At 43.3% G+C, this 27,235-nt stretch overlaps 1 protein-coding gene across 4 annotated transcripts in view; it reads right to left on the bottom strand.

Annotated features, from left to right (window-relative positions):
- LOC146395765 (uncharacterized) overlaps positions 1-27,235 on the bottom strand; it is a 591,473-nt gene that overhangs the window by 371,647 nt on the left and 192,591 nt on the right. For all 4 annotated transcript variants that reach the window (XR_014830576.1, XM_085001352.1, XM_085001350.1 and 1 more), the window contains one exon: positions 25,593-25,698. Coding sequence is in view for 3 of the 4 variants with exons in the window: in XM_085001352.1 (XP_084857478.1) it covers positions 25,593-25,698 (106 nt within the window). In the remaining variant the exon portion in view is untranslated. The remainder of the gene's footprint in view (positions 1-25,592; positions 25,699-27,235) is intronic.

A 27,235-nucleotide genomic window follows, 5' to 3' on the forward strand; every position in this document is an offset into this window, starting at 1 on the left:
ACTGGCGTTTGTGCAAATGCACTGCACACACAAATAAATAAACACATGTGGAGGCCACACAGCAGTAAGGGGACAGGGTGCTGTGTCGCTAAGGGGGAGTCAAGGGGGAAAGAGCATTCTGAACGCCCTGAGAAACATCTAGAGGGCCAGGGAGCTGGGGGAGCAGGAGAGCTGAGAAGGTTGTATGTAGCAGAATGAGGGTGTGAGCAGGGAGTGACTGAGGAGGGTGGAGAATGAAGCAGAGGGAGGCACAGACTGTGTGTATTTGGACAATAGTATCAGGAAGCCGGCCAACTGCTTTCCCATGGGTCATACCTGTCCATGAAACGGGGCTTTGTGTTTAAAAACAAAAATTATCTCCACTTCAGTTCAAAGTCTCTCATATGAACTCACTGAACTTTCATTTTGTTCCTGCCAAATCCCCAATCTAAATTGGATTTTGTTCTATTTTACAGCCTTATACCATTTAATGTTTGCTTCATGGCCAAAATCTCAATGATGCATATATGTGAGCATTACTTACTAATTGTCTTTATTCCCTACTGGACTGAAAGGTCTTTGAGAGCAAGACTTGTACCTATTTGTTCACTCTTGAGTCTCCACAACCCTTCTCCCTGCACCTGGAATAGAGTGTTTAATAAATGTGTGATTTATAAATGAAGATGGGCAATCTTTGGACAGTGGGTCCCTATATAAACAGCAGGGCTGCTTTCCAGGCCCCAGTTGCTGTGGCTGCCTCAGCAGCTTATCCCAAAGTCAAGTGAGGTCATTCATGACAGGTGCAAATGCACCCTCACTTGCAAATCTGGACCCAAGTTGGCAGCTGGAGAAATACGACCTCGGAGTTTCATCAGCGCCTCTGCTTCTTGCTGCCACACCGCATCCCCTCCACATTTCCTCTCAGAAGACACACTCCTTTCCAAACAAACTTCTGATGAGCTTCAGAACCCCCTCCCTGCCCTTCACAGATGCACGGGTCTAAGCATCCCACCTCCAACCCAGCCTGCTAACGAATGGCTTTGTCTGTCACATCCAGAACCACAGAGCAGAGCCATCTGACACATGCCCCCACCTTCATGGCCCTGGGGCCAGTTCTGCTTGCAAAATAGCTGAAGTATTTGGTCCCAGAAAGAAGAGGTGACCTCTTGAAGGTCACATAGCTAAAAACCCACACAAGGGGCCCTCAAGAAAAAAGCTCTTTATTGAAACACTAGTTAACATGCAACACTCGAAATCAACCAGGCATTCTGCTAAACATTTGCCTGCTTTATCCCTGTCGATCCTCACAACAGCCCTGGGAGACGGGTCTTTTAGGAACCCCATCTTACTGTAAGATGCAACTCAGGGATGAGTTATGTAACCAGCCCGAATTCACCCAGCTTGAAGCTGAAGATCTGGATTCTAACTCAGGACAAAATCTGAGTTCACAGCTGCAAGTCTTTCCCCTACATACCCATTGCATGGCTACCAAGATGATTTTTCCCTCCTTCAGATTCTTACCCATTCAGTTATAAATGCCCCCACGCAATGAGATGAATACACTGTAGGAAAATTGGCCTGTGATTCGTGAAAAGCGTTTCACACTAGGATTCAGAAAAATTCCAAATCTATACAGCAGAAATTGACAGAATGCTGTAACTATACTTTAATAAAGAAAAATCAAAAAGAAAGAAAAATTCCAAATTTAGCCTCCACAGCCACCTGCTCCATTTCTGCAGACACTGATTGTTTCTTGCTCTCCCATCTGCACCAAAACCTGGACCCTCAATGCCTGCACAGTGACCTCCTGCCTGGTTGCTTCGCTGCCACACTTGAACTCAGCCAGTTTTCTGGGAGGAATGCCTCCAGCCAACCCATAAATAGCAAGCATCTCTCACGCACACAGGGCATCCCTTTACAGCTCACTTCAGCCCAATCTACAGCAGCAGTTCAGTAGTAAAGCCTTGTGTTTGGTTCTCTAGTGTGGCCATCTGATGCTGCTGTTCTAAGCCAGCATCTCTGCGGTCCTGTAATCAACAGGGCTCTCATGGCCCCGGGGATGCCCTCCACCCAGGGCTCCCCTTTAATACACAGCAACCTTAAGGGAGAGAAAGAGGCCGAAACATAAGTCTGCAAGTCAAGATGTTTATTACTCGTTGCCTCTTCCAGCTCAGCCCTCTGAAATCAAAGACTTAGGAGAGCTCTGTCTACTGAGTGCCTACTACATACCTGTCTGTTTTCATGTGATTCTTAAAATGACTCCATAAGTAGGCTATACTGTCCCAAATTTACACCTGGAGAAAACGATATCCAGTGAGATCAAATAACTTCCCACGTGGTATAAGGGATGTGGAAGCCAGCTTGGCCCTCCTCCCAAAGCTTGGAGCACTGGCCACCGCACTAAGCTGCCTTACCCACTCTCTTTACAAGGCTTAAGATTTTGCAAAGCAAACCCCAGATCCTACCTTCCCAGAAAATGTCGGTGAAGTCACTCTGGGGTGCTGCTTGTAGATGCCAGGCAAGCAGGTGTTTGTATTCTAATCTGCACCTGGAGTTCTGCTCCCAGCTCTGACACCTCTTACTATACAACTGTCCCCACAAATCCAGCTTGATTTGCTACTCCTCTCATTTATTTTTTGCATTAGGATGGCTTAGGTTCCATTTGTAAGTTTGAACCAACCAAACTTATAAATGGCAAATTAAACATCCACTATCCTTCAGGCTGAGACCACACAGAGCACAAAGCTGGTCTTTTCCCACACAGCCCAAATTTCTACAACGATTGACTGTTTTCTCTAAGGCTTTTTAATAATCACCTGTGTGCTTTGGCTTTCAACTTGCCTAACCTTTGGGTGACAAAATCACAGCACGTTATTTTAATCTCTTTATAATGGACTGGAGTGCAATTCAAATAAACACATCTCCTGAGGGCTGGTGGTAAGAGGCAGGAAGAGTCAGGAAGCAGGTCTCACTGCCCACCATATGGCTACAAAAAAGCTTAAACTGCATCCTCCGGCTGAAAATCACAAGGGCTTCCGGGCCTGCTGCTCTTTCCTCTAAACCATGGTTCCCAAAATGTGGTTCCCCAGGCCAGCATCAGCATCACCTTGGAAATCATTAGCAAATGCAAAAATCTGGGCCCTTGATCAGACCAAGTCTATTTCCACATCACCTGGAAACAGTGGAGCCCATTAGTAGTCACTCAATAAATCCGTGTAACTTACTGAGTAAAAAGCATAGGGAGGCAGATGAGTGCAAAGGAGAAGCAAATCGACTATACACTGGCTGTCACCTCCCTCGCTTCTGTCCAGTGGGTGCTTCTCTTCCCCAACGCAGTGATGCTCTAACTTGATCTGCCTTGGAATCATCTGAAAACCCAGAATTCTGGGCTCCACCCTGAAATCTCTGATTCAGCAGGTCTGGGTTGGGAGCCAAGTACCCCCATGTTAACAAGTCCTCCATGCAACTACTGCCAGTGTGGGGACCACACTTGCAGAACCTCTGCCCCAGAGGCAGGAGTCACTCATCTCCACTTCCAACCTCAATTCTGCATCTTAGCTACTAGATTTATTTTTAAGGGCTTCTCTCCCACCCCATTTTTCAAACCTTTGGCTTGAAATACTGCCTGATCCCCAAATCACTAAAACCCAAACAAGAATGAATTCTTTTCTCTTTGTGAGCAGATGAGATTCTACTTTCACAAGACAACAGCTGCTTTCTTCATTCAGGAAACTGACAAGCAGGGATGGGCAGCTGTTAGGAATTCATAGTCGTTTTTCTTCTGCAAGAGCAGGTAGAGAACACACATTCTGAGCATCTGGTGCCTTTTCAAAAGGTTGTTCCAAAATTACAGGTAGCCTTTAGAGTTTTCCCAGCCCCAGCCACACAATGACAGGGCTCAGCCATGTTCACAGGCAATGTCATGTTGGGCCCCCAGACCTGCCTGCCTCTGGGGTGACTCCCCAGAGCAGGACAGCAAGCTATAGACTGATACCCTTGATGGAACCAAAAGAGGCAACAGCTTTTCCTCCCAGGAAATCTGGCACTGAAAACATTCCCACCCAGCAAATGCAGAGCCTGGCACAGAGACCCCAGTCAGGGCTGACAGCATTCCGCTCAGACTTGAAAGAAAGAGCCACCATTTCCCACACTCCGAATAAGGAAACACAGGGCCACTGATGGCTTCAATGGAAGCACAGAGACAATGCAGCAGCATCATAAGTCTGCAGACCCCTCCTCCAAAACATCTGGGCAATGTGGACATCTTGGTTACAAAGCCTCTGACAGTAACCTAAAATTACACACTGAAAGGTGCATGAAAACTTTTACATCCTCAACACATGGAAAGGTGTCTCCAAATCTCTCCTCACATGGTTAGCCAGAGCATTTTAAGTAACAGGCATCACTTTGCCTGTCACAAATGGGGATTTGTGGTTAGTGAGATATGAGGATTTAGCAGTAAGCAGACATGAAAGGAAGAAACTTCCAGTGCATCCAGAATGTGTGGCGACCGTAATAGGAGCAACACTCTTCAGAAAATGCAGCTCTTCCTTCTGCACTCGACCTCCCGCTGCCACTTCCAGAAGCTTAGTCTGAGTCTAAATAGGTGAGATTTTTGTTTTGCCGGGATACTTTCCAGCCAAATGTCTCAGAAACGGGGACTCGTGATTCACATAATTCTAATAAAAATGTGTTTCTGTGCTGGAGTTCTCTGGATAATTGCTTTCCTCTTCCTTGGACTTGACAACAGAACCCCCAAACCTTGTAAGACCCTTTCCTTCACTAGATTAGTTCACGGGACCCATTGTTTCCAAACTTGGCTTATTCACAGAATGACTGCCAGGGTTTTGTGTCTCTTGGTTTTGGTTTTGGTTTTAAATATGCCTTTTTCAATTGTACCAACTTTATTTTGTTTTCTTTTGGGGGAATCACATAGTCACATGGAGTTCCTGAGCCAGGGATCAGATCCGAGCCTTGGTTGGGACCTATGCCGGATCCTTAACCCACTTGCTGGGCCAGGAATCAAACCTGCATCTCAGCCCTCCAGAGACACTGCTGATCCGGGTGTGCCACAGCAGGAATTCCTTGGTTTTGTTTTTAAAGTATAGATTCCATGCCCCAGTTCATCCTGCCAAGTTAAAATCTTGGGGAGGAAGAGGGAGAGCTGGAAAGCTGTGTTGGTGTCTAACACATATGTAGGGGGGCCAATGACCAACCAGGCTTAGAAGGGGTCACACCAAGTAACAGGGCTTTTCAGGCTTCAGAGCATGACCTGTCATACTTGCAATGTGCTGTGGAGCAGTAGGAAGGAAATACTGTCTTCAGAACCTTCTTGACAGAGGCAGAATAGAGAGCAGTAGGAAGGAAATACTGTCTTCAGAACCTTCTTGACAGAGGCAGAATAGAAAGAGACTTGCCCTTTGGAGTTCCCTGGTGACTCAGTGGGTTAAGGATCCAGCACTGTCACCACTGTGGCTCGGGTCACTGCTATGGCATGGGTTCCATCCCCTGGTCCCTGAACTTCTGCATACTGAGGGCATGGCCAAAAGAGAAAGAGAGACTTGCACAGAATCTGAGAGATGCCTACAGGAAGATTCAAGCTCACATCCTCCAATTACCCATTTCAAGTCCCTCCTCTTCTATTCTTACAATTTTCTCCCTGGTGTAGCTTACCAGATACACCATTGCATGGCATTCCAAAGCCAGGAAATTATTCCGCTCCTCCCCTCCATTCTGTCTTCAAGGAGGCCTTGTAATCCATCCCGGAATTCTGGCACAGCACCACAGAAAGGAAATGAGTGCAAACGAAGACATATGAGCAAAGAGTCAAGTTGCTGGGACTCTTTGAACAGGAGAATGAAAGGCTGGAGGAGGAGCTGCAGAGGGGGCACTGGGGCCTGGGGCAGCTGGTGTGGACAGCAGAGCAGCCCTCCACCAGCACTCACGCCTACACAGAACATCCGGTTCAGGCCCCTGGAAGTGCAGGGAGCTTTTGTTGTGATAAACGGTGGGAGGTGGAAGGCATTTGTTAGGGTAGGGCTGGGAGAAGAGAGAAAAGCGATCAGTTTGTCTTGGCACCTCTTCCGTCCATCAGCCCTGTGGTTTGAATCTCTTGCTAAAGGTAATGATCAGGTAGCTGGCACTGCTATCATGAGAGGCCTTTATAAAGGTTTTAGCAGGAGTTCCTGCTGCGGCTCAACAGGTTAAGAACCTGACTAGTATCCATGAGAATGCAGGTTTGATTAAGTATCCAGTGTTACTGTGTGACGCAGTGTAGGTTGCAGAGGCAGCTCGGATATGACCTTGCTGTGGCTGTGACCATTCTGACTGGTGTAAGGTGATATGTAATAGTGGTTTTGATTGGCGTTTCTCTAATAATGAGTGATGTTGAACATCTTTTCATGTTTTTTTTTGGCCATCCTTATATCTTATTTGGAGAATTGTCTGTTTAGATCTTCTGCCCATTTGTTGATGGGGTTGTTCTTTTTTTTGGTATTGAGCAGTAGGAGGCGTTTATAAATTTTGGAGATTAACCCTTATCAGTCAGTTCATCTGCAAAGATTTTCTCCCATTCTGTGGGTTGTCTTTTCATTTTGTTTAGGGTTTCCTTTGCTGTGCAGAAACTTTTAAGTTTAATTAAGTCCCATTTGTTTATTTTTGTTTTTATTGTCATTAAGAGGTGGATCTGAGAATATGCTGCTGTCATTTATGTTGGAGAGTGTTTGGCCTATGTTTTCCTCTAATAAGAGTTTTATAGTATCTGGTCTTATATCTAGGTCTTTAATCCATTTTGGTAAACTGCTTACATTTAAAGTGAACAATTGGATATGTTTTGACATAGGTATACACCCATAAAAGTACCACACAATCAGGGTAGTAAATCCACCACTCCTAAAAGTTTCTATATGATCCTTTGCAATTCTTCCCCCTCATCTCCCCAACTCCATCCCCAGGCAAACTCTGATTTGTTTTTTATCACTGTAGTTAAGTTTTCCTCTTCTAGAGTTTTTTTTTTTTTTTTAATAGACTCATTTGGCTTGTACCCTTTTTTGCCTGTCCTTTCTCATATTCTGTATAATTATTTTGAGATTCTCCATCTCCTATGTTTCAATAGCTCATTTCTTTTTACTGCTGAATAGCATTCCATTGTATGCATATACTGCAGCTGGCGCATCCATTCACCTGTGGATAGATAGCTGGGTTGTTTCCAGCATGGGGCTATTACAAACAGAGCTATGAACATTATAGACAAATCTGTTTATAGACATTATTTCCTTTTCTCTTGGGTAATATCTAGGAGTGAAAAGGATATATAGTAAGAGTAAGTATAATTTTATAAGGAACTGCCAAAATGTTTACCAAAGTGGTCAAACCATTTTACATTCCCAGAAGCAGTGTGAGCATGAGAATTCCAGTTTCTCCATACCCTAGTCAACACCTGACATGGTCAATCTTTTTCATTCTATTCCAATAGGTCTGTTATGGTATGTTATTATGGTTTTAATTTGCATTTTCCTCATGACTAATGATGTTGAGTATCTTTTCATGTGCCTTTTTGCCATCCATGTATCTTATTTGGTTACCTGTATCTTCAAATCTTTTGCCCATTTTAAAAATTATATTTTTAATTATTATTAAGCTTTGTGGAATGTACATTCTGCCTTTATTTTTCTATTTTTGCTTTTTAGGGCCACACATGTGGCATATGGAGGTTCCCAGGCTAGGGGTCGAATCGGAGCTATAGCTGCTGGCCTATGCCACAGCCACAGCAACGAGGGATCCAAGCCATATGTACAACCTATACCACAGCTCATGGCAATGCTGGGTCCATAACCCACTGAGCAAGGCCAGGGATCGAACCCACAACCTCATGGTTCCTAAGCAGATTTGTTTCTGCTGCGCCACGATGGGAACTCCTGAGGGGTATTTATATATTTTTGACATAAATCCTTTATCCAATATATGATTTACAAATATTTTCTCCCAGTCTGTGGTATTTTTATTCTCTTCATGTTGTCTTTTGAAGACCCAAAGTTTTTAATTTTGATGAACACTAATTCATCAATTTTTAAAAAACTGATTGCATCATTTCTTTACTTCTCAAGTGCTTGTCTGTTCATCTCCACTAGTCAGTGAGTTCCTTGAGGGCAAAGACCACCTTCTTCTATCTCTGGATTCCTGGCATCAAGACAACACTTAGCACTTAAGAGACACTGAAATTATCGTTCTTATCGTCATGTTATTATTCCTGGTTGTTATGGGAAATCCCATGAGTGTCCTGGCATCTGCTATGTGATAAACATTCCTATTTACAGGAATAGAGATTTTCTATGTGATCATTTTTCTGAGCAAGGAATGTCTACAAAGGCCTCTGTGCATTTCCCCATAAGATACCTGTATATTTAAATAGAGAGAATGGATAACAGAAAAATTTGCTCCTGAAGGCCCTTCATTTGGAACTCCTGCTTGCTCTCTCTTTCAATCAGGCGGAGTCATTTCTTTCTGGAATAAGTAAAGAAAAATCTTATAACAGTATTTCCCCTTGGGCAGACGTCAAAGGGGACTTCACCAGGAAAGCAGTTCAAGTAAATATCATCACGGGCCTGCTGTTTTAACCCCAGGACAGGTGTTTAAAGGAAGAGATAAAACATCTCCTGCATCTGTAAGAACCACTGCCTAGACATTTCCTCCAGTGGTCCCACTGTGGGCTCCTGGCCCCCACCAAGGTTTTCCACAAGAACCACACCAGCTGTGATGCTGGTTCCTTCAGGCCAAGAGCCATGGAGGGCCTATCTAAATGTTGTTGGAATGTTAAATTTGGTAGAAAGCAAATAGGCATTTGGCTTATGGAGTTCTGAAACTTCCATCTTTCACAATAAAAAGATTCTAAGGATGATTCCAATCTGGAAATATGGGAGATTAAGATAACCACCAATGATAACATACTTCAAAAGCCAAGAATTGCTGATAAAATATGTTTAAAATATATTGTTAGACCCACAAGAAAAAAAAAAAAGTGGAAACTTTCAGGTGCCAAAAAGGAGCATGAAACCAGAGTGGTAGTTTAGAAGCTAGTGATGCTGTCTGTGGTTATCACAAAGATAAAAGGTAAGATGTTGGACTCATGCAAGATTGGAGAATTGGAATTGAGAACTCCCAACTTGGAACTCTGGAAAAGTGGTATCCTCTGAAAAGATTGGCTAGAGCAAAACCTGTCAGCACAAATAAACAAGAAGTCTTGTCTGTCTCTGAATTCTAGATGAGCAAAAATATCTCCTTGGGGAATTAGAAACCGCAGACAGATCTGGGGCCCAAATTTACCTACATTTTCTAGAAATTTCTCAGTTGAGAAATTATCATAAAAATTTGTACTCTACTAGTGAAAGAACTCTGAGGCTCCTGGAAAAAGCAAAACCATTAATGCCACAAGGAATTGGGGTGGGGGGGGCTAATCTAAGATACACTCACAATTAAAATTTTCAAAATCCACAAGGAGAAACCTACCATACCCAAAAGGCTGAACCCACACTAGAGACAAGACTAGATTCTCAAAAAATTGAAGCAATGGAATTAAAATCTGAAAGAGGATTTTTAAAAACACCCTGTAGTATCTAAAATAATTATATATCTAATAAAAAAAAGATAGAAATCTTAAGAAAAGTCAGAAAATAGGCAGCCTGAAGAAGTTTTAAAGAATGTGAATAGTAAGTATGATATAATAAACATTTTTAGATCCAAATCTATAACCAATACTGGCAAGTCTTCAAATTCCCATGTGTTTGGAAATAATTCATGGGTCAATAAAAGAATTTTAATAAATATTAGAAGATATTTTGCACTGAAAGTAAATGAAAATGCCATGTATAAAGATGTAGAGAATTCAGCTATGTGGTACTTAAAGGCAATATTTTATAACATATGTAATAGAACTTAAGAGAGACTTAGAATTAGTTAGCTAAGCATCCAACTTAAGAAGTTGGGAAAAGACCAACAGCATAAACCCCCCCATCAAAAACTGGAAAATAAAACAAATTTTAAAGATCAGGAGGGAAGTTGATAAAAAGAGGAACACTAGAAAAATCAATAAAAGTTTTTGTTTGAAAAATGACTAAGTAAAATAAACTAATCTCCAACAAGACTGATTAAGAAAACAGTGAATAATTTTTTTAAAAATTTATACATGCACATAAATCACCAATGAGGAAAAAAATAGAAAAAAAGCTAGTTATATATACAGTGGAAATTGTCAGAAAGCACAAGAAAATACTATGAACAACATTTGAATAGATTCAAGAAACAATAGTTAAGAAAGATGTAATTTACCAAAACTGTCCAAGATGTATAAAATTTGAATACACCTATAATCAGTAAAGAAAATGAATCAATAGTTTAAAGTTTAGGGGTTCTTGCTGTGACACAGTGGGTTAAGGATCCAACTGCTGCAGCTCAGGACACTGACAAGGTACAGATTCAATCCTTGGCCCAGTGGATTAAAGGGTCTTTGTTGCCCCAGTGGCAGCACAGCTCACAGCTTCCTGGCCTGGGAACTTCCATATGCCACAAGTGCGGCCATTAAAAAAAAAGTTTAAAATTTATTCACACACAGACACACATGCACATGCACACAGGCACACATACACATAAATATACCCTACACACACACACACACATACAAAAAAACCTCAAATGATTCCATAGGTAAGTTCTACCAAACACTGAAGGAACAGATATTTTCTATCTTATTCAAATTGTTTCACAAAGCAGAAAAAGAAGAAATGCCTCTCCTCCTCATTTAATGAGAGTGGTATAGCCTTAGTACCACTCAGATCGGACAGTGTTAGAATAGAAAACCATAGGCCCATCTCACAAACATAGGCACCCAGAAGAATTTTATAAACTGTTATCAAACTAAATATAGCAATATGACAAAAAACCTTTATTGTAGGTTTCATCCCAGGAAGATTTAATGTTAGAAAACCTATTTATATAATCCACTCAATAAAAAGTAGATGAGAAAAGGACATGTTACAGAAGCAAAAAAAAAAAAAAGCAATGATAACATTACCACTGGGGAGAATTCTTTTTTTTTTTTTTTTTTTTCCCACTGTACAGCAAGGGGGTCAGGTTATCCTTACATGTATACATTACAATTACAGTTTTTCCCCCACCCTTTCTTCTGTTGCAACATGAGTATCTAGACATAGTTCTCAATGCTATTCAGCAGGATCTCCTTGTAAATCTATTCTAAGTTGTGTCTGATAATTCTTAGTAGAAATAAAAGAATTTTTTTTAGATAAAGAAAATCTATCAAAAACAAGTTAAAGAATGTATATATGTATGTATGGCTGGGTCACTATGCTGTATAGCAGCATACTCTAATTTTTAGAAAGTTAATTTACATGGTGCTTAATTAAAATGATCCACAAAGAAAATAATTTTCTAAGTTCTGAAAAAAAACAGCCAACATAACAATAGTAAAAAATTAGAATTTCCTCTTTAAAATGAGGAAAAGCATAAAATATTAGCTATTATTACTTCTATGCAAACTTTCATTGTCAATATTAATTAATGCAGTAAGAAAAGGAAATTTCGAAATGTAAGAATTAGAAAAAAGAAAAAAATCATAATTCCCAGATAATGTTGATTAATGTAGAAAAGTCAAAAACATCTATGAACAAACACATAGAACTAATAAGAGCATTCAGTAAAGTTGCTGGTACATAAACAATATGCAAAGCCAATAATGTTCTCACACACTCACAACAAATAGAAAAAGTGTTTTTGAGAAAGATGCACAACACCCCTATTGCACTATTCACAATAACCAAAACATGGAAACAATCTAAATGTCCATCAACAGATGAATGGATAAAGAAGATGTGATACATATATGCAATGGGATACTATCAAGCCATAAAAAAGAAGAAAATAATGCCATTTATAGCAACATAGATGGACCTAGAGATTAGCATACTAAGTAACATCAGTCAGAAAGAGAAAGACCAATACCACATGATATCACATATGTGGAATCTAAAACATGACACAAATGAAATTACTTATGAAACAGAAACAGACTCACAGACATAGAGAGAGACTTGTGGTTGCCAAGGGGGAGAGGAGGTGAAGAAGGGAAGGATGGGGAGTCTGGGATTAACAGATGCCAACTATTATATACAGAATGGATAAGAAACAAGGTCCTACCATATAGTACAAGGAACTATATTCAATATCTTGTGACAAACCATAAATGGAAAAGTATATAAAAAGAATATATGTATATGGGTAACTGAATCACTTTGTTCTAACGTAGAAATGAACACAAACTCGTAAATCAACGGTCTTTCAATTTTTTTAAAAAGGCAAAAAAAGGTGCATGTAACAACATTAATGAAAGCTAAAAAGAACACAGAAATACATCTAATGAGTGATGTGAAAATATTTATGAACATGTTTTTAAAAATTTAAGAATACATTTAGAGAAAATAAATAGAGAGATATACATTTTGATATTTGGGACATGGATTTGACTGGGTAAAATAGAGATCTTGAAATAATACTGGTTTAAACTATGAGTTTCTCTTTCTATAATAATTTAGAGGTAGGCATTCCACAGCTGGTGTGGAAATCGGGAAAACTAATGACATTTGATGTATTTATAGATATTTGCAGAAATCAATTTTCCCATATTAATCTATCAATTCAAGTTCCATTATAAATCCTGATGAATTTCTGTGTATGATGAGGATAATTTCAACATAAAACTCATTTTAAAGAGTGAAGGGTGAGGAGCAGCAACACTATTTTGAAGTAGAAGGCAAGCATCATTTACTAGATATTGAAACACATGAAGAGACAAAGGTTTTGAACAAACACTTCTCCTAAGAACATATGCAAATGGCCACTAAGCACATGAAAACAAGCTCAGCATCATTTGACGTTAGGGAAGTGCAAACCAAAACCACAAGAAACCACTTTATACCATTAGGGTGACTATAATCAAAAACAAAGACAAGCGCTGGTGAGGATATAGAGAAACTGGAACCTTCATATCTTAGTATATATATATATATATATATATATATACACATATATGTGAGAACATAAAACAGTGCAGCCACTTTGGGGGTTCTTAAAAATGCTAAACAGAGAATTGTCAGTTGAGCCAGAGAAGCCACTCCCAGGCACATACGCAAGAGAAAAGAAAACACGTCCACACAAAAAAATTGCACTTGAATGTTCAAAGAGGCATTATTCATAACAGTCAAAAAAAAGAATGGAGACAACCTCAATGTCAACCAACTAAGGAATGGATTTAAAAAAATGTGATATATCCACACAATAGAATTTTATCTAGCCATAAAAAGGATGAAGAACTGATACGTGCAACAACATGGATTGAAACTTTAAAAATACTAAATGAAAGAAGCCAAACACAAAAGAATACATACTACATGATTCCATTTATATGAAATGTCCAGAAAGAGCAAATCTACAGAGATAGGAAGTAAACTCTTGGTGGCCAGGAGCTAGGGGGTAAAGGGAAGTAGGGAGTGATTACTAACGTGTATAGGGTTTCTTTTGGGGGTGATAAAAGTGTTCTGGAATTAGCTGGTGACAGTAGCTGCATAACTTTGTGAATATACTAAATTTTCTATTTAATAAGGCAAATTTTATATACCTCAATAAAAATGATTAATAACTTATGAGGTTATAGCAATTAAAACAGTGTAATGCTGACATAGAAATAGACATCTGACCAAAGAACTGAATACAAAGCACAAAAGGGATCTACATAAACAAAAGCCAGACCTAGGACACAGATGACATTTTCTATAGGGAAAGGATGAGCTACTGAAGGAGTGATGAAAAAAATACATTTAAGTTCCTTCTTCCTACTTTGTCAAAGAACTAATCCTAAATTGATTAGAGGTAGACGTGAAAAAGCAAAAGAGCAAAACCTGTAAAACAGAGTAGGAAAATATCTCTCGTGAATGTGGGATAGGAAAGGATTCCACAAGTCACAAAAAGAAAAAAAAAAAAAAAGGAAAAAGAAATATACTCAGAGTTTCCTTCGTGGCACAGTGAGTTAAGGACCTGACGTTGTCTCTGTGAGGATGTGGGTTTGATCCCTGGCCTTGCTCAGTGGGTTATGGATCCAGTGTTGCCATGGCTGTGGCATAGGCTTCAGCTGCAGCTCCAATTAGACCCCTAGCCCAGTAATTTCCATATGCCACAGGTGTGACCATAAAAAGAAAGGGGAAAAAAGGAGACTATATAGTCCATTTAAAAACGCAAAACAGGGAGTTCCCGTGGTGGCGCAGTGGTTAACGAATCCGACTAGGAACCATGAGGTTGCGGGTTCGGTCCCTGCCCTTGCTCAGTGGGTTAAGGATCCGGCGTTGCCGTGAGCTGTGGTGTAGGTTGCAGACGCGGCTCGGATCCCGCATTGCTGTGGCTCTGGCGTAGGCCGGTGGCTACAGCTCCGATTAGACCCCTAGCCTGGGAACCTCCATATGCCGCGGGAGCGGCCCAAGAAATAGCAACAACAACAACAACAAAAGACAAAAGACATAAATAAATAAATAAATAAAAATTAAAAAAAAAAATAAAAACGCAAAACAATCATGGTATCATCATATATGGATCCAAACATTGTATTTACAATATAAAGACATTCATGAGAATAACATAAGTCAAGTTCAGGTGAATGGTTACTTCTGGGGAAGGAGGGAGAAAGGAGAAAGGCACACTGAGGCAGTACTGTTGGTATTAACTCATCCTTCTCTTTCGTAAGAACTCTAAGGCCAAGGTGGCAAAATAATAACCACTGTTTACACTTTGTGATAGATGCATAAGTAACAACCACTGTTTACACTTTGTAATGGTCTATCGTATTATTTCCTCTAATCTTCAGTGTTTTTGAAGTGCTTCATGAACAAGAACTTTTAGGAGTTCCCATCGTGGCTCAGTGGTTAATGAATCCAACTAGGAACCACGAGGTTGCAGGTTTTATCCCCGGCCTTGCTCAGTGGGTTAAGGATCCGGCGTTGCCGCAAGCTGTGGTATAGGTCGCAGACGTGGCTTGGATCCTGTGTTGCTGTGGCTGTGGCGTAGGCCAGCAGCTACAGCTCTGATTCAACCCCTAGCCTGGAAACCTCCATATGTCGCAGGAGTGGCCCAAGAAATGGCAAAAGGACAAAAAATATATATATACCATCTGGCCCAGAAAGTTAAGGAATCTCCAGATGCATCCTCCCAGGCTCAGGACTTTTGTGGTGAAAGCACAGAATGTTAATCACCTTCCTGTAGCTCGAGTAAACTTCTGACAGAAACGGGGCTGAAACCCAGCTATACACCACGGCAACTGCCTGCTCTTTCTGGAAAGAGCACGGGTCCACTGTTCTGGGCAAGCGTTCAAGTTCTTTCCACTCTAAAGTATTCTGTGGATTTACTAAACCAACAAGAAGTCAGGGGAGAAACGTAAATCACTGTCTTGGCAAAACACTTTATGCTGGTAGCCCTGAGAACTTATTTCACCATAAAATCAATGAGGGAAAGTGGAGCGAGGGATCGAAATGAAGTACTTTTATTCCTCTGAAGCGCATGGTATTGCTCCTATGTTCCGTGGGCCATTTACTCTGCTTCCCTGCTCACTTGCCTGAACACAGAGGCAAAAAGCGTCCACCTGCAGCTGCCAAGTTAGGACAGGACAAAAATGCACCCCAAGAAGCTCCCACCAAAGTGGGGCCTTCAACAAGGAGTCTGCCAACAGCAAGGAGGGGCCATGCAACCCCAAGGGAACTAGAGAAAGCCCACCTGCTCAGCTCTTCCTCTTTAGCCACAGAATAAGAGGGGGTACCTCTGGGCACAGGTTAAGGGCACAGGGTGATGCAAAATTTGTTAATAGGAACATACACAATATGCCCAAGGCAGTGGTTCTTAACCCTAAAAGTACATGCATTATAATATCCAGAGAATCAAAAAATAAAAATAAAATAGAGATGACCAGAGTTCCCTCTATGGTGCAGTGGGTTTAGGATCTGGCATTGTTTCTGTGGCAGCATGGGTTTGATCCCCAACCTAGTGCAGTAGGTCAAGGATCCGGCATTGCTACAGCTGTTGTGTGAGTCACAGCTTCAACTCAGATTTGATCCCTGGCCTGGGAACCTCCACGTGCCATGGGCGTGGCCATAAAAGAAATACAGATGACCAAGCCCTGTCAAAGATTGAAGCAGACCACTGGTACTATTTAAAAGCATACCAGGAGTTCCCGTTGTGGCTCAGCAGTTAACAAACCTGACTGGCATTCATGAGGATGCAGGTTCAATCCCTGGCCTTGCTCAGTGGGTTAAGGACCTGGCATTGCCATGAGCTATAGTGTAGGTGGCAGACATGGCTCAGATCCTGCGTTGCTGTGGCCCTGGTGTAGGCTGACAGCTACAGCTCCGATTGGACCCCTAGCCTGGGAACCTCCATATGCCTGGGTACAGCCCCAAAAAGGAGAGAAAGACAAAAAAAATAATAATTAAAAATAAAAAGCACACCAAGTAATTCTAATGAACAGCCTCCTCCCTAAAGGCTAACAGCAATATTTGGGAAGATTTTTAAGAGAGATGTTTTCCTGAGGGCTGGCCATAAAGGGATTAAAATCAGATAAGCCCAGGCTCTAACCCAGAACTGCCACTTATTATGTGACCTGGGGCAAGCTATGCAATTTGACTCAAACCCTATTTTCTCATTTGAACCTGGGACAATAATACCTACCCCTCAGTGATGGCAGTAATTGAAATGATAGATGCCAAAGAGCGCCTGCCACATGGCTATCATTCATTATCAACAGTCATCTGCACCCCAGAAAGGGTTCATCTGTGGTCAAGTGCATCCTTGTGGTGGTGACTCAGAACCAGAGAAAAACCAGAGCCTGGCATGTCTCAACCACGCCCACATTTGTAGAGAAAGATGATGACTTACAGCTTCTACCTGGTTCTTTCCTGATCAAAAAAACAGGGGTCTTTGGCTTGGATCACAAGTCCTTAAACTGTTAACTCTCAATTATTCAAAGACCTGTAAGAGAGCTAGTGTTAGTGCCAGACTGAATGTTTATGTCCCCTCGAATGCATATGTTAAAAACTAACCCCCACTGTGATGGCGTGAGGAGTTGGGGTCTTTGTGGGTAATTGCATCATGAGGGCAGAGGCCTGATGAACAAGATCAGTGCCCTTATAAAAGAGACCCCAGAGAGCTTCCTTGTCCTTTCTGCCACATGAGGACACAGAGAGAAGAGACCCACCTATGAACTAGGAGGTGGGCCTGAAGCAGACACTGGATCTGCCAGGGCCTTGGTCTTGGTCCAGGTCCAGCCTCCAGAACTGGGAGAAATAACGTTTCTGTTGTTTATAAGCCACTTAGTCTATGGCATTTTGTTACAGCAGCCCGAATGGACCAAGATAGGTTAGTAACCCAAAGATTCCCTATTGGGATCTGAAATGAGTCGCAGGCTGTAGGAGGCAGAATAATGAGCCTCCAAGATCTCCCCAACCTACTCCCCAAAATCTGAATACAAAAGGTTACCTGGTAAAGAGGAATTAAGGCTTCAGCTAGCATTAAGTTTGCTGACCAGCTGACCTTGACCTGGGAAGATGATCCTATATTGGGGGATGGACCCAATGTCAGCATAAGGGTCTTTATAAGTGGAAGAGGGAGACGGAAGAGAGAAAAACCAAGGAGATGGGATCATGAGAAGGCCCGGACCCACTGTTGCTGGAAGAAGCAAAAGGAAGAGGCAGTAGCCATGACTGAGAAATGCAGGTGGCCTAGAGAAGCAGCCAAGGTGAGAAAATGGGTTCTTCCCAGGAGCCTCCAAAGGGAGGCAGTCCTGCTGAAACCTCGATTCTAGCCCATGGAAACATACATCAGACCTCTGACCACCCAAATTGTCACATAAAAAATCTGCATTGATTTAAGCCACTAAGTTTATGGCAACTTTTTTGAGGCCTCCAATTCCATTTCACTTTTTTTCTTCTTATGTCTTTCCTTAAGTGTATATAGTCCATCACCCTGGCTCCAGTGCATGTCACCAACACTTCTCCTGGGATTTCTTAGTCTCAGACAGTCGGTTACAGATTGTGGTGCCCATCTTAAGTTTATGATAACCACAGCAACAGAAAACTAATAAGACAAATACTTTATACCCAGGAGGGTTTCAAGCCCTCTCCTTGGGTGTTGGTGGCTAAACTGGATGGCTGGCTGGTGACTCAAGGAAGCTGCAGACCAGGAGAAAATGACCTTAACAACTGGTGCTTAAGAAACAAATTCTAAGACCTGAGGTTGACTCACTCATTCACTATTCACTCGAGAATAATTGCTGAGCACTGTCTTTGTGCTGGACAGCAGGAACACAAGGTAAGCAAGGGGTGGTGTCAGACTGCAGGACCAGGAACAGAAGTAGGAGCAGCAACAGAAACAGGGAATTAGGAGTGCAGTGAACTACATCTCCTGTAGTTCCTGTAGATATTCCCAGTGAAGTGATGTTCCAACTGAATTTAGGAAAACCAGCAGGTATTTATGGCGTAAACTGAATCCCATGAAAAGAGGATGAAGAGCTCTTGCAAACAAAATCCCCCATAAACCATCCCACATTGCCCAAAAGCACCAGGGGAGACCTGAGCTCTGCATACCCTCACCTGAGACCAGATGCTCCTCAGGGACATCCCAGCTTGACCTGCTGCACCGGAGGGAAGCCCTGGCTCACACATCTCTCAAACATGGTCTCTGACATGCAGTAGGTGCTCAGTAAAAACTGTTGAGGGAACGGATGGATGGAGAGAGGGCAGGAGAAACACCAAACTCCAGATCTCTCTCACACTTCACCCTCACTTCCAAGCTTACTTCTGGGACCACTTGATTTATCTGCACTCAGATGTTCAGCCCAGGAGCCCCCGGTCACCCCAACTCCCACTTCAAAAATTCTGCCCATTCTCCCTCCTGATGGACCCCATTCCTGCAGCTCTTCCCAACCCTCCCTCTGGTCTTCCACCTACCACTGTCCATGACCCAACAGTGGCGAGAGAGAGAAAAACAAAGATGCTAGGGGCCCCCCCCCAGAATCCTTCCATAAACTTCCTTTTCCTCTGGAGAAAGAGAGAGGGAGACCAGGTTTATAGAGGTGTGTCTCTATTTAATGCACTGGAGACCAGCCCTCCTTTCAAACCAGGAGAAAGTCACCTTTGTTCTCTAAAGGAAAGCATTTCTTCTTCTATGATGGCCAATTTTTACAGGCCTTTGGCCCACCTGGAAATTCCAGTTTTTTAAAACAATAACATGCTGTGTCATGGACAATTGTCATCTCACAGTTTTTATTTAAAATGTGACTAAGTATCTCTAGAAAAATGCCATTTCTTCATTGATCGGTATTGTATAACCTAAGTATCTCTTTCTTAGGCTTTAAACAGGTTCCTACTCTCCTATCCTCTTACTGCTCAATAAGATTGCTGTTCCTATATGCTCCTAGGTATAAAGTCTGGAGCCTGCCAGGATTCTTACCGTGGGGATGACTAATCACAAATATCAGCTGACATTTGCTTCAAACTACATTCATGTTTATGTGCCATGACCTCCGATTCCCTGATCTCTGAGCTTTTCATAAACAAACAAACAAAACCCCGTAAACTAACACAGCAGATATTTCTACCAGCCCAAAGCAGTAGAAACACAACTTTGAAGTGTAAAGGATTCCCAAACCAAGATTTAACATCAAGAATGTATTCACTATTACAGTCAATAGCACCTGTGGTCACTGCACATCATGCATCACTGTCCACTCTAGACCGCTGATTGGCAGGGGGATTTGCAGCAGCTTCAGATGGACCTAAGGAAGAAACCTCACCTGTTTCACAACCTCGCAGAGGCCCGTTTGGGCAGAAACCACACGGTCAAAGTCTAATGTAAAAAAGAGGTACGTTACACAAACCAAGATACAAAGGATGAATCAATGTATGGGTTGTCGGGGGGTTTTTTTGGTTTTTTTTTGGTATGGTTGTTTGGGGACCTAATGAGAATAATATTCACACAGTTTATGGGGAGGTGGTGTGACCCGCACAGCCAGCCTGATCCCCCAGCACTTTGTATACTGAACATATGCAAGGCGAGAACTTGATTTGTGGCTGTGAATATTATTGCTCAGCTAGTTGATGGTGACCTTTCTCACTCCGCTTCTGACTACGTGTGCAAAAGACTTCAGCTTGCAGTATACAGGCTGCCTTGCCGACGAAACTGATTGGCTTCCCCTCAAGAATGGTTTCTCACCTGTGCAAAGCTCTGTCAAAATGCTCCAAGAGGTTTCAGCCCTGGGCTCCTAGATGTTCTATGTGACTTTCTAGCTGTTCTCACCCATCCAGAGAAGTTGCTTGCACATTCACCTACCTCTGTGTGCAGAGCAGGCCTGGTAAGCTTCTCACCATCACTTGGAGCTCTCCAATACCCAGCTTTTAACCCCCTTTTCCAGACCAGTTGGTGCCCCTTATCTGTACTCCCCTGTGTCCTGCATCTACCTCTATTGTTAACATTCTAGCATCTAATATGTTCTCAATCAATGTGTAGGTGAAGCAGACGTATGTCATTGCTAAAGTTCTCTCCCATCGAAGGAAAGTTCAGAAAGTAAAGTTAGCCCTTCAGGGGCCTAGAAAATCCCAGCTAGACTGCTCACTAGGTGGCACGACCCCTTCCCCAGTTTAGCTCACGGTTCTCTTCTCCCCTCTTGGTGGACTGCTGGAGTTATATTGGAATAACTAGTCAGGGGAGCCTGCCTCTGATCTAGCATTACCCTACAAGTCTGACTCTGCTTTTCTCTTAACATCAAAAACAAAGGACATTTGATTGAGAATAAGCATCAAATAGGGAGTTAAAGAGATTTGCTGTCCAGAGCCTAACTCTGCAACACGTGAGGCTGTGCAAGTCATATCTCCTCTCTGGTCCCCAGCTTATCCATCCTTAAAATGAGCTGGATACCCCATCACACCCACTATGATGGCTATAATAAAAAGATAGACAATAACATGTGCTGACGAGGATAAGGAGAAACTGGAACTCACACACACTGCTGGTGGGAATGCTTTGGAAAATAGTGGTGGTTCCTCAGAAAGTTGAACTGAGAGTCACCATAGGACTGAGCAACTTCACTCCCACATATAAACCCAATAGAAATGAAAACAAATTTCCAGACAAAAATTCATTCATGTGGAAACAACCAATGAATCAACCAATGCATGGATAAATGAAATGTGGTATATCCATATGATGCAATATCACTCAGGCATAAAAAGGAATGAAGTACTGATGCATTCTATGACATGAATGAATCTTGGTTTTTTTGTTGCTGTTTTCTTTTTTTTTTGGGCCGCTCTGTGGCATATGAAGCTCCCAGGCAAAGGATCATATCCAAGTCACAGTTGCAACCTATGCCACAACTTCGGCAATGCTGACTCTGTTAACCCACTGTGCTAGGCCAGGGAACAAACCTGCATCCTCCTGCACAGATGCCACACATCCTGTTGTGCCACAGAGGGAACTCCCCACACAGATGACTCTAGAAGACATTATACAAAGTGAAAGAAGGCACGGGGACTGTTTCATGGGTGCAAGTTCTCCTTTGGGAGTGATGGAAAGGTTTTTGAATTAGAGGGAGATGATGGTCGCGCAGCATTGCAGATGTATTAAATGCACTAGATTATACTCTTTAAAATGATAAATTTTATGTTAAGTGAATTCATCTCAATTAAAAAAATTTTGCAGTTGAAGAAAATCTTTTTATTTTTAACCTAGCCTAGCCTAGGTTATAACCAACAGAGTTATAGAGTATCATTTTAATGGAAAAATATCATTTTTAAAGCCTTCTGTATCCCTCTGGGGGTGAGGGCTGACTGTCCCACTCACTGGGAGGGGGTCCCTTGAGGCAGACCCATCAGCATCAGAGACTTTAGAAATGAGTTCTTGAATCCAAAGTGTCCTTATTTTAACATCAGGAAGGGGTGACCTTTAGAAATGAAATTAGTAATAATTACTAATTTTTTATGTAGCCTCCCTTTTGCATTCATCTGGACACTGCTAAAAATCCTGCCTACAAAGGAGGCCTCCCCATTTTACAGATGTGAGAAACAAGGCTGCTTAGAGAAGGTAAGTGGTTTACAAAAGTCACACAGCATGGGGGGTGTAAGCACCACAGACTCACACCCAACCAGTTTGTGTGTCTGGCTTTTCCCTCACTCCATGTGGTCTCCTGCAAAGAGAATCTTTGGTTCTCACACAAAAGAATCTCAGCTGTAGCAAACCCGGAAGGCTGGGCCTTTCCCCTGAGCTCAGTTTCTGATAATAGTCCCCGTGGGCTTTCCAAAGCATCACATGTACAGTTACATGTGGGCAGGGCCTGCCATGAGGCTCTGCAGAAAATCCTGTAGAGACAACAGGCCCTTTAAAAATGTCAGAAATGATAAAGAGGAGCACAAATAGGATCAGAAAAATCTGTGGATTGTCACGGGGGCATTTTCTTTCCTTAGCCTGAAACCATCACTGAGGACTGGTGGCTAATCACTTTCTGATCTCATTAGCAGTGCTAGGGCTTAAGTGTATTAGTGAGTCTGGGACAGAAAGTGGGTTTGGCTCCAGACAGCAAAGGGATGGAGGAAACAAGCCTCACACACTTGACTTTCTAGAAAGGTCTGTGTGAATCAGTGAGTTTAAGACTTACTTGCATAAAGGTCAGCAGCAGGTTTATAAACCTGACCTAGCAGGTCGCCCTTTGGGAAACTGGTGAAGAGTGGGAGGAGGGCTTTTAGGCCTGACTGTTTCACCAGAGAGCCTCCTTCCAGACCAGCACCTGTGGTGACCTGGACACAGGAAGATGACCTTTCAGAATCTACGCCCAATTACCCAGTTAAACAAACAGAACCCCAGGCGTCTCTCTGGATACCACATTTTTATCATCTTTTGGCTGCATACAGTTTCCAAGAAAGCTGTCCTGTTGAAAAATTGCTAGACAGTGAGAGAAATCAGCGAAAGGTGCATATTGGTAAACAGAACCTCTAATATTCATTGTTTTTCCCAGAAGGGATAAGGCCAGCTCCAGTGCCACCGGATAAAAATGGCTTTGATGGCTGTGGCTGTCATTCGGATGACAAATGTATTTTCCTTTGCTGCCCAGAGCACACATCTCTTGACACACTCATGAGGGGGGGTGTTAATTGCTAAGCTCCACTGGAAAAAGAGAAGGGTGCTGACAATGCACATATTTTAATGAGAGGGTCTGGGCTGCCAGAAAAGGATTGTCTAAACCCTTTGCTCAACTAACTGCCCATTCTGCAAGGAGCGTTCGCTCTCTTGCAGTGAAAGTGGAAAGGTGGGTGGATTAAAAAAGAGGTGGTATGGCAGTTCCTGCTGTGGCACATCAGGTTAAGGACACAGGGTTGTCTCTGTGGTGGCATGGGTTCAATCCCTGGCACGGCGCAGTGGGTTATGGATCATGTTTGATCTCTGGACCTTTCTTATGCTGAGTGTGTGGGAAAGAAAGGGAGGGAAGGAAGGAGGGAGGAAGGGGAGGAGGGAGGAAGGAAGAAAGGAAGGAAAGAAGGGGGGAAGGAAGAGGCGGCAAGACTGCAGAGCTGTGGTGGCTGGTTAAAAGCTGTCTTTGAGAACCCTTACTTGGGCAGGGGATGGGCAGCAGATTCTCAGGGGAGGTGGTCCTTAAAAGAATGAAGCTGGTGTGGGGAAGATGAAGGCAAGCCCCAGCAGGTGTAGATGTAGTGGGGTCTAGCTGGATGCTCAACTGCCTTGGTCTTACCTCCCTTCTCTTCTAACCCCAATCCCTGTAGCCCACATTTCGGGCTTGGGAGTGTGAAAGCTGGGAGGGACTGCTGAGATCAGTTGCAGGCAGGGAAGGCAGGTACTTGCCCCATGCACCTCCTCCTTAGTCGCCTGTGCCTCGAGCAGACATCACTAAGTGATCACACTGTTTGATCTTTTTGAGTCTAAATGCAGCCTTAAAACCTCTAGCTCAGCACTCCAAAAAGCCACGAACAGAGTCAATACACCAGATGAAACCTGTTTTCTAATTTTAGTTTAGTATAACCTCATCTCGCTTTTTTTCTGTTTTAACACATTTCTTATTTATTTGGCTAAAGATTACACATTATGCTAATGTTCTTGATTCTCTCCTTTTCTTTTTCTGTCCCTAACTCCCTAGTCTTTAAAACAAAACAAAACAAAAACAAAACAAAACAAAACAAAAACAACTAGCTTTATTGAGATATAATCCACATGCCATAAAGTAGACCACTTTAAAATATACAATTCAGTGGTTTTTAGTATAGTCTCAAGATTGTGCCACCTTCACCACAATCTAATTCAGGACATTTTAATCACCCCAACAAGATACCCCAAACACATTAGCAATCGCTGCCCACTCTCCCCTTCTCCCCAGACTCTGGCAACCACTAATTTACCTTCTGTCTCTTAGGATTTTCCTATTCTGGATATTTCATATAAATGGAATCATGCAGCATGTGACCTTTTGTGTCTTAGAAGTTCATTTTTTTTTCCGTCCGATTTTGAAACAAGTGTCCTGGGTCTCTGAGAAACCAGCCCCACCTCCCAGGCCTCCTCCCACCCCCTGGAGCATGACCAGCCCTGCGGCCACCACACACACATGGCCTCTGCTGGTTTCTGACACCTCCTAGGCAGGTGCCCAAAAGGCCAGGTTCCAAGAGCCAACGAGGAGGGGTGCTGCCCCCCCCCAATCCCGCTGTCATGCCGGGTCTGCGCTGCTCATGGCGCTGACCCAGAAGTTAGATCCAGCCCATCCTCGACTCAGCCCACCCTCTGAGGCCCAGAGCTTTGATCCCGGGCCAGGCTTGTCTGGCTGGTCTCCTTCTCCCTTGGAAGAGTTCCCTGCAGAGGGTTTCCTTATGCAGGGAGATTGTCCACCATCGAGGCCAAATCCCAGGGTGGGCCAGCTTATAAGTAAATGCCCTGCTGTGAGCAAATCTCTCTTACTTCCCCCATGACCAGTGGGCCATTCTGGAGGCAGCTCAGAGCCCTGCTCCGGCAGCAGGCGCAGGACACAGGAAGTTCAAACTTGTGCCTTTTGTCACTTTAACTGGCTCCTCCTCTCCAGTCTGTTCCCAGAAAACTCCTTCTGTTTCCTGAGCCTGTCCAGCTGGAGGGGTGGGAAAGGGAGACTGTCTGTCAGATCCTCCAAAGGGACTTCCAGAAATCGAGGTGGGGAAACAGACTTTGAGGAGAGGACCACACAACAGGGACCTTGGGGAGTTTACTTCTTCTGTATGTGATTAAGTGGCCGACAGGCGGAAAGGAGGGCTGAGAGCCAGGGGCCCGGGATAGGAGGCTGCAAAGCCCGGGAGTTCCAAGACATGTGAGTCAGCAGGAGGCAGCATGGGGTGAGGGGCTAGTCAACCACCACTCCTGCATCCTTCTCCTCTCTCAGATTCCTCTCCATCTCAGGATCCCTCAGCCTTTTCCCAACTTCCACAAAGAATCCATCTACCCAGAAGCCATTATCGGACCCCTTGTTCATTCATTCATGCATTTCTTGGTTCACCTACCTTTTCTCAAGCTCAGGATGTGCCCAGCACTGTGCCAGATGCTGCAAATGCAGAACTTGGGGCCCAGAAGGGATGGCCAACAGGAAAACAGTTCAATAAAGGTGACCTGGTGAGAGCACCAAAGAAAAAGCATTAGTTCTTCCTGAGAGTGTAGCTGGGTGTCAAGAAATGCTTTAGGGAGCGCACAGACTACATGGCTTAAACAACAGAAATGTTATTTCTTTGCTGTTCTGGAGGCTAAAAAGCCAAGGTCAAGGTATCTGCAGAGTTAGTTTCTCCCAAGGCCTGTCCCTTGCCTTACAGAAGCCATTTCCTTGTGGGTATGCATATCTGATGTCTTGACAGAGATCAAAATTTTCTTATAAGGACACCAATCATATTAGGTTAGGGCCTGCCCTAAGACCTCATTTTCACCGAATCACCTCTGTAAAGACCTTATTTCCAAACACAGTCACATTCTGAGGTACTGGGGTTCAGGGCTTCAATATGAGGATCTGGGGGAGACACAATTCAGCCCAGAACAGAGAGGTGACTTTGGCTGTGCCTTGAGAGCAGAGCCGAAAACTGAGAGTTCCCATTGTGGCTCAGCAGTAACTAGTACGCATGAGGACTCAGGCTTGATCCCTGGCCCTGCTCAGTGGGTTAAGGATCCAGCATTACCATGAGCTACAGTGTAGGTCACAGACTCAGCTGACATCTGGTGTTGCTGTGGCTGTAGTGTAGGCTCCAATTCGACCCCCTAGCCTGAGAACTTTTTTTAAGGGCTGTACTTGCGGCACAAGTACAGCTCTTAAAAAAAAAGAAAAGGAGTTCCCGTCGTGGCACAGTGGTTAACAAATCCAACTAGAAACCATGAGGTTGCGGGTTCGATCCCTGGCCTTGCTCAGTGGGCTAAGGATCCGGCGTTGCCATGAGCTGTGGTGTAGGTCCCAGACACGGCTCAGATCCTGCGTTGCTGTGGCTGTGGCGTAGGCCAGCGGCTACAGCTCCAATTGGACCCCTAGCCTGGGAACCTCCATATGCCGCGGGAGCGGCCCTAGAAAAGGCAAAAAGACAAAAAAAAGAAAGAAAGAAAGAAAGAAAAAAAGAAAGCTGAAAACAGCTGGATGGGCAGAACAGAGCGTTCTCGATGTCAAGGCCAGCAGAGCAAAGACCCAGAGATAGTAAACACCTGTATCAATCAGGGAGCGGCAAGATTTCACATAGGTGGGAACACAGGACTGGGGCCAGAAGAAAAGGCCACAGCATTCAGGAGCACTGTGTGTTTTCCCTGCAGTTGTGCACTGGCAGGAGGATGGTGGATAATTGTTCAGGTCCTGCAGGAGCTCCTGTCATGGCTCAGTGGAAACGAATCTGACTAGTATCCATGAGGATGCAGGTTCAATCCCTGGCCTTGCTCAGTGGGTTAAGGATCCCGTGTTGCCATGAGCTGTGGTGTAGGTCACAGACGTGGCTTGGATCTGGCATTGCTGTGGCTGTGGTTAGGCTGGCAGTTACAGCTCCGATTAGACCCCTAGCCTGGGAACCTCCATATGCCGCAGGTGCGGCCCTAAAAAGACAAAAAAAAAAAAAAGCATTCAGGTCCTGCAAGCCCTCAGGTGTAGATCGACTGTTGTGCAGATTAAATAAAACAAAGTTTATCA

Source organism: Sus scrofa, chromosome 15 (genome assembly GCF_054392235.1).
Source record: "Sus scrofa isolate SSC_HxYL_T2T_F1_AM1 chromosome 15, Sscrofa_HxYL_maternal_Yorkshire_Landrace_v2.0, whole genome shotgun sequence".
Lineage (NCBI taxonomy): Eukaryota > Metazoa > Chordata > Mammalia > Artiodactyla > Suidae > Sus > Sus scrofa.